The sequence below is a fragment of the Scophthalmus maximus genome, chromosome 18, assembly GCF_022379125.1.
Source record: "Scophthalmus maximus strain ysfricsl-2021 chromosome 18, ASM2237912v1, whole genome shotgun sequence".
Lineage (NCBI taxonomy): Eukaryota > Metazoa > Chordata > Actinopteri > Pleuronectiformes > Scophthalmidae > Scophthalmus > Scophthalmus maximus.
Genome location: NC_061532.1, coordinates 7313524 through 7328753, shown reverse-complemented (window position 1 = coordinate 7328753; position 15230 = coordinate 7313524). Strand labels below are relative to the sequence as shown.

At 44.7% G+C, this 15230-nt stretch overlaps 1 protein-coding gene across 6 annotated transcripts in view; it reads left to right on the top strand.

Moving 5' to 3' along the window:
* LOC118290068 (kelch-like protein 29) overlaps positions 1–15230 on the top strand; it is a 192074-nt gene that overhangs the window by 62123 nt on the left and 114721 nt on the right. For all 6 annotated transcript variants that reach the window (XM_035617404.2, XM_035617406.2, XM_035617405.2 and 3 more), the window contains one exon: positions 3759–4064. In XM_035617404.2, coding sequence (XP_035473297.1) covers positions 3798–4064 — 267 coding nt within the window. In that variant the 5' untranslated portion in view covers positions 3759–3797. The remainder of the gene's footprint in view (positions 1–3758; positions 4065–15230) is intronic.

The window sequence follows — 15230 nt, the reverse complement described above, 5'->3', positions numbered from 1 at the left end:
AGTGAGATTATTAACATGCTGACAGGGATGGCAGGAGCTGAAGAGCCTCATTAATTGCTGTAGGGTATGACTGAAATGCTGTCATTCGTTTCTTATTAAATTGAAAAGGCTCTTCAAATGGCCGGCTTAATATGCAAGCCTCGCAGCAAAGGTTATCATCTCTCCTCTGAAGGACCATTGCCTTGTCCGGGGCTGACAGTGACTTCATTGGATGTGAAAGAAAATGGGCAAATCTTTATTGGCACCTTCTCCCTAGAGCGGAGCAGCGCAGCGCAGAGTGTCATTGGAGATGTGATGTATTCAAGTGTTTATCTGGTCTGGCAGAGTCCACAGGTGTCTCGGGTGGTGGTAACCACGGGCACGTCTGAGAGCGAGATTTCTTTTATCGCATCCTCACACTTACCCTGACAAACACACACACTCAGCCTCAAGGTGATGTGGGCTCATATGCCAACACATGCGCAAACACACAGACTTTGAAGGAGTTGCAGAAATTTGAGTGTTTGTAATTAGTAGCTTAAATCCTCCTGTTTACCAAGGACCATAAATGTAGTGCGAATCGAGTTGATGACACTCACTCCTCAGGGGTCAGTCGCGCGCCTCCCGTTACACTGTACATGCTGACATGCATAGAGGAAAGGATGACAGGAATTCACTCGGAGGATTGTGCACATATTGAACTGAAGATTCTGAAAATGCCACTCGGGCAAGTAAGTGATAGAATTTGAAGCACGGTAATGTGAGAGGCTCCTCTCCAGAAAAACAACAGCATTTGCTCATATATTCACTACTTACACAACCCCACATTCAAATTTGGTATCAAATGAAGAAGTAGGATGAACGATGACATGTGGTCTGGACATGTGAGAATTTCCTCTTTTTAATATCTTGGTGTGTTTTAGGCGCTTGTGGGCAAGGCTTTAAATCAAAGAGCTGGACCGCATTGATTTAATATTTTGGAGTGAGAGTACGTTCAAAGGCCACATGATCTGCAAAGCATCACAGTTTTTGACTTGCTTCATTTAATTCAATCCAACGTTCCGGCGCACTCACAAGTCCAGGAGGAACAGGAGATGTAAAAGAGTGTTTATTTGTAGAATATGCTCAAAATGAGGCAGGTGACTCGTATCCAAAAGTTTCATCTCGTACTAGTCCAACCCCGATGTTCCTTTTCTGTTAACGTGATGCTCGAAGATGCATGTTCGCACGCAGTGTAACACGGTCAGCAGCTTGTTTCCGTCCAAAATTAGCAGATTTCTCTACATCTTACTGGCACCACACCATTTTGAAAACCTTTTTACGCATATTACTTGGCACTAGAGATACTAAAGCCTTCATTACAGCAACTTCACCCGTCATGGTGATAAAGAAATGTATTTATATATTAATTCCAGCACTTAAGAAGTAAAGTATGGCAAATATCAATAACAAATAATACAGAACATATGATGATAGGTGATATGATGAGCTTTAATAATATCAGAACGTAACTGTAACCCTTTATATTTGGATAACCTTAACAGATTAATAAATTTGCTCTCTTATGTTTTTATTCACTTCTTCCTTTTTTTTAAAAACCCAGGAGAGATGGAGGAACGAGAGGGCGAAGATGAATTAAAACATAAGACTTTTAATTTTTATATACATGGCACATGGCCTGGATCAGTAACCCACCTGATACACTGTATTCAAATCATGTCTTGTGGAAATATCATGTGCTCAACTGTATATTGCCGCCTCAATGGAGGTAACTCTCTTGTGTGGGCCCTTGTAAACTTAGCCCACTGCCTTTTCTGCACAATCTAATGGATTTGTTCTCCGATGTGTCCTTGTTCCTGAAGGTTTGTACAGCAAGGCCAAAAAAAAAGAAAACCACACACAAAAAAATTGTGTTTTTGCTGTAACTCATAAAAAGGGTCTAAACATGGCAGCGCAGTGAATGCGCGGTGACAGGTACCCACTTGACATCTGAAAAAGGATTGATAAAAATAAATTGTAGAGAAGTGTGAATCCAAATGCACTCTGGCCCAAATTCTAACTTTTCTGAAGATAATGTCCTTTTATATAATTTTTCCTCTTTCTTGTTTTTATGTGGAATCATTTCCTCTGCTCTCTTTATTTCTCACCCGAGGTGTGGAGCATGGGAGATAAGAAAATATTACCTGGCACTAACTCTGCCATTGTTCCACTGAAGAAAACAAAAAACCCCCCGCCTTGTTTCTGTCTGTCTTAAATACTTTTAGAGATAATAGAAGCTTATTATACTGGAAAATGTGAGGTTATTAAAAGGGTTCGCTGTCTAGAGAGGGAGAAAGGTTATTGCAGAGAGAGGGGAGTGAGCTGCTCTGTCAACAATCCCCTGTTTTGGGACAAAGCAGGCCTTGTATTGAAAGAGGGAGTAACAGAAAAAGAACGAAAGGGAGCGGAACAGAGAGAGTCTCGAATGAAGAGCGAATGTTTTTGTGGGCAAACAAATGTATTGTCACGCCGGCTGAAGATACAGTAGGGTCAGTGCTCCCACCACAGGCTGCGAGGTGTATCGCCGGCATCAGAGCTTCGTGACGGACCTTTCCTTTCCAAGCAGCCGCCTCCAGCACTTTCACGCACCACACTGGAGTTTCAGGACACGCGTTGTTCTCATCACATCCTGGCAAAAAAAGCATCAGGTGCACACAAAGCCATCCGGTAGTGGCGCAAAAACTTTTTTTTGGTCCACTGACTCGCGCAGATGCACACAGCGACCCCCGGCATTTCAAGGCGTCCGCGCCGCTGCGAGTCAAAGAGGCGGCGTGACAGACCCCAGCGTGCAGAATAAAGACTTATCATCCGCTGTCGCTCTCTCCTCTCTCCAGACCGAGGGGATTTTGCACGGGACTCACTGAACCTGGTTTGAGGTTGTTATTTATTTATTTCATCCGTTATCAAGGGCTCGGGGAAGCGCAACCTGCCTTTGGTTGAGGGGGAGGAGTACAATGCACTTACAAACCCCTTGGTGGTGGATTTCACTACTCGGATCCTGCGGCGCCTTGATTTCTGATACAATATGGAGTGATACGCCGCTCACGCTACACAATAGTGCCCATACCCCATACTGATGTAATTCCAGCTCACTGTTGCCGCTCAGCCTATCACAGCCGGCCGTACTTGACAAAGGGGGGGGGACCCTCAAATGCACTTCAAGGACAGCCTGATTGAATTAAGCAGCCATTAGATGTATGAGATGAGCTGTAATTGCGGGGGGTATTTATCTATTCAGACGAAGGAGTTTCGATCACAAGGTCGTGATACTGGCGCGCTGTCCTCAGGGCAACTCCACTGAGCATGTAGCCGTTCGCATCTGGCTCGGTCCCTATTGTTGTAACCTCTTGTTGTTGAACCTAGGTGCTTGGCGTGACAAATTCAGCTCCTCACCGCGCTGGCACTGATGGCGTTTGTTACAGACCTGCTCAGCGGCGCTCGTTTCTCTCCCTCCCGTCGCAGCCCCCCGTTAATGACTGAGAGCAGGAATTAGGGGCAACAAATGAGCGGCGCTGTGTTCGTGTCAGTCAGGTGCAGTGGGAGCAGATGCTGGGAGCAGTTACACCTCCGTGTCAACGTGTTCTCTCCTCGGCTCACTCTAGAGCCTCGCTTTTTCATTGTCATTTCCCCGTCTGTGAAACCCTGTCTTTGTGTTGCTAGCTTTTGCTCACATTTGCATAGATATAATGAGAAAAAGAATTCAACCTGACGTATACCTCCTTCCTTTTCTTTACCTGCAGGCCTGCCCCCGTTGTTCCCTCTGAGAGGAAGAGGAAGTGATGTCACGCCACCACCACCGCTTTGAGAGGGACTATCGGGGACCCTGGGAGCGGAGAGACGTCCGTCCATCTGGCCTCCACAATGGAGGAGCCAATCATAGCTGTGCCTCTGCCGTCGTCAATGGCAACAACCGCCCGGGACTCCTTCCCCTCCCCGTCATCCCCTCCCTCCTCCCCACCCCGGTTACAGTTGCCGTGACAACATCCAGCAGCGACATAGCGGTCAAGCGATGCATCGCGGGATCGGTGGCTCCGGCGTCGGCCAAGGTAAGAGCGTCTTCCAAGTGAATGCCTAGACACCTGCTTCCTCTGACCTGTCTTGGAAACCCCTCGGTGTTCCTTCCAGCTCTGTCAAGTTTCTCTCTAGTCGCCGTCTCTCCATGTGTCAACTTTTTTTAATTTGTGAAGGCTCCCCGGTCGGATATAGTGTCCAAATTTCGCCATGCTTTTTAGGCCTCCCATCTTCCTTCTCTCTCGTTTTCTTCCAGCTCCCCAAATGGGTCTGTGCTGTCCAACTCACTGGTATGTCTGTCTTCATGGTTCAACTGTCTTGGCTCTTCAAGGCCCTCCACTCTCTCTCTCTCTCTCTCTCTCTGTGCTGTCTCCTGCACCCTCCGTCCTTATCCTCACGCCAGTTCTGTTCCTCTCTCTATACTGTGCCCCAGTCTTGGCAAACCATTTTTCTTCCATCTTCATTTTCTCTCTCTGCCAAATGGCAGGCTTTTTCCTGCCTTTGCCTCCGTGGTAATTTCCTCTTTCATTATGTACATGACCTCTGACAGTGGCTCAGACGGGTGCTGCTGTCAGAACTGATGGTTGGAGTTGGCGCTTTTCCAAATAAGCAAACAAACACAAAGGTCCACATCATTACACAAGCCCCGAGTTGATGTCATTGACCTTTTAATAAGTACACATTGCTCCTATTCAAACCTCTTGTTGCTTGAAGGTACTGCTTAGGGTTGAAGTTTCACCTGGTCATGTAGTTATAACATGGATTATAACTAATCCATGTTATGCTGTGCCTGAACATTTAATGAGGGCTCAAGTGAGAGAAATGACGTTCTTTACAGTGTAGCTTTGACTCGAGATCTTATACGGTGAACTGCGGCCTAGAAATGCCTGTAATATTCAGTTGAGAGTCGTACACTGTGTGCGGGCTTTGTCAGCTATCTGGCTGTCAGCAGCGTGTGAAGAGAGGGGCCTTGACCAAAAGAAAAGAGTTCAACATTTCAGGCTCTCCCCTGCCTCTGCTTCCCTGGATACCATTCATCTTCTTCCAACACTCCTCCCCACTATCAGATCATTTGCTCTAATTTGAACTTCAGCAAATCCATCTGTGCTTTTCTTTTCTGTTGTTTTTTTTTCTTCCCCTGCACCTTCTCGGTGTCTTGCTCTCCATGGGGCCTGCACTCTTAAGAGCAGGGGTAAACAATGCTCTGGTAATTCGGCCTGTGAGTGTATCATTAGATACCCTGTGGAATTCAGTGACCACAGACACAGAAAATCTGCTCTGGCACCACATCTGCCCTTCGCTTTTGTGCAGCTGAATAATCACATACATCCTGACAAAGTCTGGCCGGCTCCCACTGTGGCCATTGTCATCATTCAATGGCTGCCAGAGCAATTAGGTGCCTCGCTTTGCATGCGAGTGCACATTTGTTTAAAGGTGCACTAAATGTGGGAATGCTTGTGTGTGCGTGTGCGCGCAGCAGATATTATGCAGATCCTTCCCTAGATGCCACTCCGTTAGCCTTATTCGGGGATCTACCTTTCTGCTTTGTCTCGCCTTTGACAGTCCTTTGTAAGGCGGGCGATAGAGACCCGTGAGATTTAAAAAGGGAAATGCCCTGAGTGGGTCTGGGCTCTGCTTTAATTATGGCATCGTAAAGATGCAGGGACCTTCGAGAGCTGGCCAAGACCACAGAAGCCTGTCTTTCTATCTTCTTCCTCGCTGCGCGCTGTCTTTACTTGCTCCCTCTCTCTCTCTCTATTTGTCATCTTCGATCAAAGCTGCTGGGGGTCACAAATTGTCTGATGGACGGATGCAGCTCTCTCTCTGTGGTCCCCGTGTCTCAGCTCCGTCCATGGCTACACTAAAAAGCTGACAGCCGGTTATTGATCTCTGCTGTTCGGAGATTCTCTCCATAAACATGGCCGCCTTAGTGGGGATGTAGTCCAGTAGTGAGACAATGGACAAGACCGTGTGCGCCGCTCTGTGCACGTGACATATTTAATGCGTCGTAAAAACATAAATGGAGTAACAATTTTGCTTCATGCATGAATGGGGTGATGAGCAGGTGTACGGTATCGAAGTTACTTTGGTTCTCTTTGCGGTCCATTACAAACATCCTTCTTCATGTGATTTGCTTCAGCTTTAATGATCAAAAAAAAAGAAGCATTATGTGGTTGGCAGTATGGAGCTGGTGTGTGTATAGGTGTACATATGTGTGGGTGTGTGTAGGACAACTGCTGAGAGATGAAAAGCACCATCTGGCCATATTGTGAATCCTGATGTAAAGCTAACCACATGGAACAGTGGGCTAAAGTTAATTTAGAGTTACACTTTGTACCCTGCCATTAATTAATTTTTATGAATTTTTACGCCGTTGTCATGGATATATAGTCACTGCACACACTAAATCCACGCCGGTAATAACCGCAACTATCTCTTGTGTTCTGCTGATGAACAGGGCTTGTTCTTCCAGGTGATACTGTGATCCGGCTGCATCGTCTCCTTGAAATGAAAATTGATTCAACTCATTTTAATAGGGGACAATTAAAAGTTCTTTCATATAAAGTGATCACCTAGCTGGTTGGATCTGCACCCCACTTTCAGTTCGTAATGTTAGGTGCAGTGACTATACGAACATTTAATCAAAAAGTGATTATGTTCTACAGCCCAGGTGGTACGGAGGTTTGTGTTCATTATAAGGGTTCGGAGAGTTGAAAGTGTCTGACTGAACATTAACACTGGGTTTTGTATATATTTGTTTGGTTTTTCGCTATATAAAATCTATAAACCCTGCACCATTACACAGTGTTTTCATCCTGATCATTGAAAAAAATGAGCGACACCTGAGAAAGGGTTTGTGAAACGTCTACGCTCGGTGCACAATAATGTTTAAGCCAGTTCTTTCATGTTGGTAAGGATTTTATAGGGGTTTAAACATGGGGCCAAAGCTGGAGTTTCCATCTGCTGAAACATTACTCAGAGAGCGTCTTCCTCACCGATAGCCCACTGAAACGAGGGGATTTCCCTGCATGGTCCCTGATCCCTTAATATGAAATATTTAATCCATCATTCCCTGATATTTAATAGCAGCAGTGCAGGACTTTTTATTTCCCAACCCAATCCTTATTGAACACAAATGCAGGAACCACAGTTGATATTGAAAGAATACTGATATGTGCAGTGCCACAAACTAATGCCCGGTCTTTCGCTTTTTTTTTTTGCTGGTATTTAGTTTCTCTACACGGTTTGCATTTTTAGTCCGGAAACATTGCATTATTTTATTTTTTTTATTCATCTTCATCATTTCTCATTTGAAATATGCTGGTAGAATTTGGTCTCTGATCTACAGAGCTGTCTCCATCCGGCGGAATGAGCTATTTGTTTAGCCTGTGGGCATTTCATTAGTGGAATGGGAAGGAACTCAAAGTAAGTCGGAATTCTTCAGGGCCTGTGTAATTCTGCTCAGATGGCTGTAGTGCTATAATGCATTACTGGGATCTTTCAACGGTCACAGTTCAATGTGATGGGTTACCCCATTTTGTAGTTATTTGACAGTCAGCTTGCTGAAAATTCAAGAATGAAGTAAGTGGAATCCGTTGTTTGTCTGAATAAGCTCGTGAGGTGCTGATCATAGGAAGATGGTTTATAATTTTTTTTAAGTTTTTTTGGATTCATATTGCTCCCTTCAGCCTTTTCTACTCGACTAGGAGTAGAGAAGAGGATCAGGCAGCACACACCACCACACATCACATTGTGATGACGATCTTAGACGTCGCGGTACATTTCATACAAAGCTGCTCATAATCCAGCAGTTTGGTAAACAATGAAGATGGACAAACGTGCTAATTTTATTTCTTTTATCTATTAAAATCCGTCCTCTACAAGGGGTGTTACTGCAGCTCTAGGTACAATAGCTGCTGCTGTTTGATCTTCAGCTGATAGCGATGCAGTGAAATATCTGCTGCTGGGACTGCGTTTAAGTGGTTTTCTTCAGCAAGACCAAATAAAGCATTACATTCCGCTGAGCACGTCTCGGCAACAAGCGCTATACATCCACTTCTTTTGACTGGCTTACACCTTGTTATGAAATGATGTCTGAATCCCGTCTCGAATCTCAGCACCTAGCAATGATTTTTTCTAGTAGTATTTAAGTATTTAAAAGCTGTTATTATAGAAACTAGCAAGCACTCTGTTTTTTGAAGAAATTCTCACTGTAGCTCAGGTAAGCAAAAAAAAATAATAAGAAGAAAATATTTTCTTTTAAATAATCCCAAATTCCGACCACTGGCGGCACCAATCAATAGAGCGAGTCTTGAAACAAAATCACACATCGTGTCTTGCTGGTCTTTGATTTCAACCGAGTCAGCTAGCCAATGGATTCAAGCAGACCCCATGCTGTGGCCAACACAACATGGTATCCAGGGAACAGCAGGTGTCGAGGCCTCACTCTGACACAATCACCAAAAGGAGGAAAGCTCGAAAAGAAACGAAAAGAAAAAACTTGTCTCAGGGATTTTTTTCTCTCTTCTTCCTGCAACCAGTTTGAGGCATTTGTGAGTGACAAGGCGAACAAATTGCGCTAAGAAATAGCGTTGAAACATTCAGCATTTTAAGGGGAATGCACCGAATCGACAGTGTTATGTGACTGCACTTCTTCACCTTTGTAGCTCGTTAGCAGTCGTTAGGTTTCTATTCTTCCATTTTCTCTATTTAGCGTTTGCCGGGCCCTTTAAATCTGCATTAAGAAAGTACCTGTCATATGAATATCACTCTGTTGGCCTGGTGATGAACCGCCTGGAAGATTCTGAAATCACGGAATCTTTATCGAGGTGGAGGCTAAAAGGGGAGGGGGGTCTTTTGAAAGCTGGGATAACCTTGTGACGAGTTGCTGCGAAAACTGGTATTGAATATGAGCTGGTTAAAGTTTAAGGAGGCGCTCGCTGGGGAAGCTGGATGAGGGAGACCGAATGGAGACAGGATTGAGGGGGGAGGGAGGCCTGGCAGGTGAGAGTTGCTTTCGAGTTGGCTTCAAATGGGAGAGAAAAATACAATTGTTCTATCAAGAAGTGAGAATCTACCATCAGGATCAGATGAAAAGTTTCATTTCCAAAGCAGTCATCCTCCCCACCACGGGCTCTTAGAGGAAAAAACCCTGCTCACTTATGACGAAAGCCCAGTAAACAAAACACGGCTGCAAGAAAAATGGTTGTTTCACAATTTGATATAAAGTCAACCAGCTGCCATTTGTTACTCTGTCGTGATAGTCACAAAGTGATGATGCGTCCCGTTTCATTATATAATCCACTTTGTTTAGAGTTCACCACAAATCTTGACGATGCATAACTGAAGAATCAAAGATATTTGTGTTGTTTGTTGGCGCTTGACACCTTTATATCAAATTATGACTCAAAATGCCTAAATGACAAGTAGTGGCGGTTTTCTGTGCTGCCTTTATCTTTCTCCGAGGAGCGGGAAGGTAAACAATCTTCACACTCTGCTGCCTGGATTTGATTTATTAGCTTCTAATGTATGTGTTGTCATCCTATCGCGGACTCGCTGCCGTGCCTCTTTGCATTCCCAGTGAAAACGCCACAGAATCCATCTCTCGTAAGACAATTCGTCAGAAGTAGATCAAAAATTGATTGACGAAAAATAAATAGACCAGCGCAGCTCTCATTCATTATCCACACGCCGTCATGTGAAAGGCTTTTCTGTAGATGAGTGTCTCTTTTTCTGACTTTCAGTGTTTGAACAGTGGTGATCTTTTTAAATATGTAAGGGTCTGTTGCACATTTTGCTCGTTGTAAGTGGTTAAGTGATGCATCTGTCGGGGTGTGTTTTAGCACTAAAAGTCAGCTCGTCTGACACCGAGCTGAGACGGACCTGTCAGCTCTTTCTACCTTGTCTGTCCACTTGAAATGTCACTTTGGATAAAGACAGACGTAAGTGGGTATGCAGAAATCTGCCGCCAAGTGTTAAACGTGCCACTATTAAAACATGGCACTTTCTCTTTTGCTTCTTCTGTTTGGATTTGTCCTCACTGGGGAAAACAGGATTTTAACTGCTGGCGCCGTACACAGTGTGGATGTATGTTTCCAAGGAGCACATTCAAGACTCATCTAGTTAGATGTTTGCACCTCATTTCAAATTAGCAGTTTATGAACAGAGTATCCTCAATCTTCCCTCGCTGCTGTTTTACTTTCCGCTAGTCATGCATTAGCTCTTCGTACTCTTTTCTCCATAAAACACAAACATCGTCATCATCATAATGCTTGTGGACAAACAAATCCACTGTCGGGCGTCTACGACAGAGTCGTTAAGAAACAGTGGACCTCAAGGGAGCGAGGCACGGATTAGGCAGAGATTTTCCTCAAGATGATACATGGAAACTTTGGAGTGTTAACAAGGAGCAGTGATTGTGTGTTTACCAGGAGCAATTGCTCCCGGGGTCTGGATGTCTCGGCACCATGTGGGGAGAATTAAAAGTTTTCCACTCGGAACCAGGCCAGGCTACGCTGCTGTGATTGCTAATCAAGGACAGAGGTACAAAAACACAGAGACGGACAGAAGGACAACTCAGTCATGACACAGCGTCGGACGGTCAGAGGAAAGGCGCTGTAGGAGTGAAACCGTCAGACTTGGGATTTCGACATAAGCAGTTGAAATCGGGTCGATTGGGAGTCATGTCATCACGCAGTCAGGACAACATCATCTTTCATCGTCAACAGGATAATGACAGCAGAAATTCATAATCCACACAGAACTGAAACAGTTGGCAAGATAACAATGCAGCAGGTCAAAGAATAGGCAAAGTGAGATCCTTGTCTTGTCAATCTCACAGTGACAGGATGTTCCACGGCTTTCATCCAATTCACGTCCTTTCATGGGTCCCCCTACGGCCGTCTTCTTTTCTATAGGGGGCTGGATCCTGGCTGACCTATTGCATCAGCAGCAGAGCTCCGTGCTTATTCCTCCAACCACCTGTCTTTTCTATCGCAGGTCTGCAAACCTGGCCCAGGCAAGCCCTCATTCTCTCTGCCTCAGCTTCGGATGCGTCTCCTGGAATTTAATCCTCTAGGAGAAAATGAAAAAAACAGGCAGGTTATTGTTCTGAAAAACTGTGGCTATCCAAAAATAGTTTACCTTTTAGGGTCCTGGATTTGTGGTGGTTACAGCGAGCTTTACAAAAGGCTGCACACACGACTGTGGCTGTGGAAAAAAGGGGATGGTGCAGTAGGGGCTTGCTGTCCTCTTGATCCGCTGCGTTTTGTGTGTAGGGGTGGGAAATGGAAAGCGGCCTCCTCAGCACACCAGCTGCCTTGTTTGAGTCTGGCTCCAAACTGACGGCCTGATGGCTCAATCTAATAACCAGTCACTGAATATCACATTCAATACTCTCTCTCCCTTTCTCTCTCTGCTTTTGTGAAAGATGAGATGCAAGCCTCTTCTCTATTTATGTCGCACTGACTATGCAATATTGAGTGTGCGATATTGAGAGAGCCGAGGAGTATGTAGTCATCCAATACTGTACATCTGCTCTCCCAGCAGAACACAGAGATCATTGTCTCGCTGGTCTTTAAACTGAGCAGCCACCGGCCCATTGGACGTCACTGCACAAACAACGTTGTGTTTGCTAAGTGCAGACTCATCTCGGAGGTCCCTTCTTGCTTTCTGTGTCCTCTGTGCTTCCCGTAGCTTTGTCTCCTTTGCCCAGGAGATATAGTTTGGAAAATCGTGAGCTTATTCTGCTCTCTGCAGCAGCTCGATGGGTAACCGTCCTAGAAACCCCCTTCCCCACTTTATCACTCTTGCTTTTTTTTTTTTATCTCCCTCCATCACACTTCCATTACTATTTCTGTCTAATTTTTCAGCAAATCTCCCCTCCCCCTGACCACCACCCCTCCAGCCGCTTCAAACAACTGCTCGTCTTTGTCGAGGCATAGATCCTCATTCCTGCGTCAGCGCCGCCTCCCTCCGAGCGTGCTTGTGTGAAATTGGATTGCTGATCCGTTGGCGCTGAGTGGCAGAGATGTAACATGGGATAGCGACAACCGCATGCTCTGATGCTGGAGACAGCTGTTGCAGGACACCAAGGGATCACAAATGACGCTTGACTCCTAGTCCTCATCTCTTCGAGACTGGAAATGCTCTGAGCAAATCTCATGACAACAAACAGAAACACACAAGGCTTTCGACGGGCACATTGCACTTGTGGGGAAGTTTGTCCGATTTTTTGCGATTCGCTGAGAGTGTCAAGGGGTCAGTGTCAATCCCCTGGCAATTTTTAGTGGCTGTCCTCTTAGATTTGCCATCATCGTTTGTCATCGCTGCCCCCGCTGCATCTTACTCCTCTGTCTTCCCACATCGTGGGGCGAAAGGTTCTTTGCCAAAGGTGAAAGTTATACACAAATGAGTCTTACAATTATCACTCGTTCACCCTCTGTTGGCCTGAAGCGTATTTGTAGTTTCTACCCAGCATGTCCAAGTTTTTCAATTATGGCAAGTTTCCATAGCCAACCTCTCAAACTACTCCTGCAGGGTAGTCTTCAACTTTTTTCTCCATCCTTATGCTCAGTTTGTTCCCAACAGTAATTATTTTGGGTCCAAAATATGGCTAAATCCACTGTTTTCACATTGGCTGTCACCATTCTGGAAGCTCAGGAACTTTAAAAAAGGAGCGTACATAGGCACGTTCCGGTGAATGGACTGGATTCCTGCTTAGTACAGCTGCATTTTTCACACCAAGAGAAAACTAGTGGCAAACTTTTCACCGTCAGCTTTCAAACATGCAAGGGGTCTGATAATTGTTCGATACTCAAAAGTGTGCACTTGCAGCTCTCTCTGCGACGTAGGTGCTAAGCTCATACGGCACTAATGTTGGAGAAAAATCTTCACACGTACCATGTTCAGGTTATTCTATAAAAATCATGCGCTGCATATATTAGAGGGTACTTTTTTTACACAAGACAGGAATTCAGTGAACCCAAAAGGACACTGCTCTCTAGTTCAAGGGCGCCATTCATCCATCTATATAATTGAGCACATCATTAAAAGAGCAGCTCAGCTCTGTAGTCGTTCAAAGACCCACACTTAGTATATCATTCCCCCGGTATTCCCCTTCAAGTGTTAAATGAACCCCCCGCTGAGCCAAGCTGATTGTGTGTCATTTGGTTTTCATCTGGTGGTGGTGGGGGGGGGGGCAGGACATATCTGCTAGCCCCCCTTTCCTCCCTGCTTCCCTCCCTCCCTCCATCTCTTTGTCTGTCCTGTTCCACAACTGCAGAATAAAGAGCAGTGGCATTTAAAAGGTCCACGTGTGGAGGGAGTTGACAGTTGACATTCACAGTGCTGCCACCTTAAGGTTAACTCCGTACGAAAGGTGACGGCGAATGCTGGTTTTTAAGGCATCAGTCATGTCATGAGGAATATCAGATATCGGTGAGCGGGCAGACACAGACTATAGCGTTTAAGATGCACAGGTAAACAATACGTCTCCCTCTCTCTCCGCCACATCTGACGGTTCACTCAGCCTCAGCCACATGCAGGACACTAAGGGTTTTCGCTGCTGTGCTGCCCGGGCTGTTCCTGCGCGGACAAATGAATCTGCCCTCAGAAAGAGTTGTTGTGGGCATTGCGCTCAGGTGCCACCTCGGGCTGCAACTGAAACATTTAGTCTTACATTCTGATTTGAAATAGGTGGACCAAGAGTGCTCGCACTCCATTTGACTGTAAATAGAAATTGACAGCCCTTGCTTTGAAATTTCTCTGCTCGACTTGGTGCGGTTTTCAGTCGGGTGCACAAAAGAGACAATGAGCCAGGCTTAAGAGGACCTTCTCGAAAAATCCTTGGAAACAAAATCATTAGCCAATTGACTCTGTGCTCTCGTCTTCCTCTCTTGGGCTGATATCTGGGAAGGATCTTGGCCATGTTTTGTTCCGCCTCAATGTCTGAGTTGAAGAACACACGGCTTGAAGTGCAGCGCATGTTGAACAGAAGAATGAATATTTCTTTTGACTCAGACTGAAATATCTCAACAGCTATCAGATGGATTGCGATGAAACATTGTAAAGTCATTTATAACCTCGAGAGGATGACGCCTATTGACTTTATAGACCACTTGGCGTCTTCTCTAAAGCTACCATGAGGTTTTGGTTATTTAGGGTGGATTTCCATAAAATTTGGCAGAGATTTTCATAGTGCTCAGATGACAAATTCCTGAGGACTTTTGTGACCCTGTTAATCTTTTACTGCATACGAGCATCAATGAGTCAGAATTTGATTTTGTGCAAAGATTTGGTTTATGACCAAATAGCAGCAAAACTAGACAACCAATGGATTTTTGCATCATAACTGTAGTAAAGGTATAGATTTAAGAACAGTTAAAGTAAGATTTAACTGTGAGTTTTTTGCTAAATTGTTATTACAGTTCAACAACCTTTCAGTACAATTATTAGTATTTAAATATTCTTATGTTCATTATTATAGTTTCACCGTCCATCATATGTAACAAAAATAGTATTCACTCTGTCACAAAAATAGCTTCAATTACATTAGGTTGCTTGAAGTCTTATAACTTTTTTTTCCCTCCCTTAAATTTAATAAGGTCCTCATTATGACAGACACTTTTCCTGGACTCCAGACAACTTTTTATGTCTCTCATTATTCTTCCATTTCTCTCCGTCTATTATTTCGATTGGCGGTCTCGAGTATTGTGGTCCAGTTGCTGTGGGCCTTTCCTGTGCACTGCACTCAGGGGATCTACAGCCAGACATTTAAATAATACACACATAAATAATAGATATTTTAAATGCAAATTCTAATAGGGACTTTGAGGGGTGACTCAATCATGCAGCCTTTGTGGTTTGACCTTAACTCCGGCTTAGAGATTACCAGGAGCACGTTGTTTCTCATTAGGTGCTCCACGCATCATCACCTTGCAATGTACTCCTCTGCCATAACCACAACCACTGTATACATCATGGAAATGTTTTCCTTTCACCTTGACGCACTTTAGTAGTTGTGACTTTTGACATGCGCCTCTGTCATTGCACCATTGTTGCACAGTTTAAGTATTTAGTGGCAGGCGGAGTTGAGAGTTGAAAACACTTTCCCGAGACATGGCAATCACACTCATTCGATTACAATGGTTGGTGTGATTAAAAATGTATTAACAGGAACAGCTTTGGCTACATCCATAATA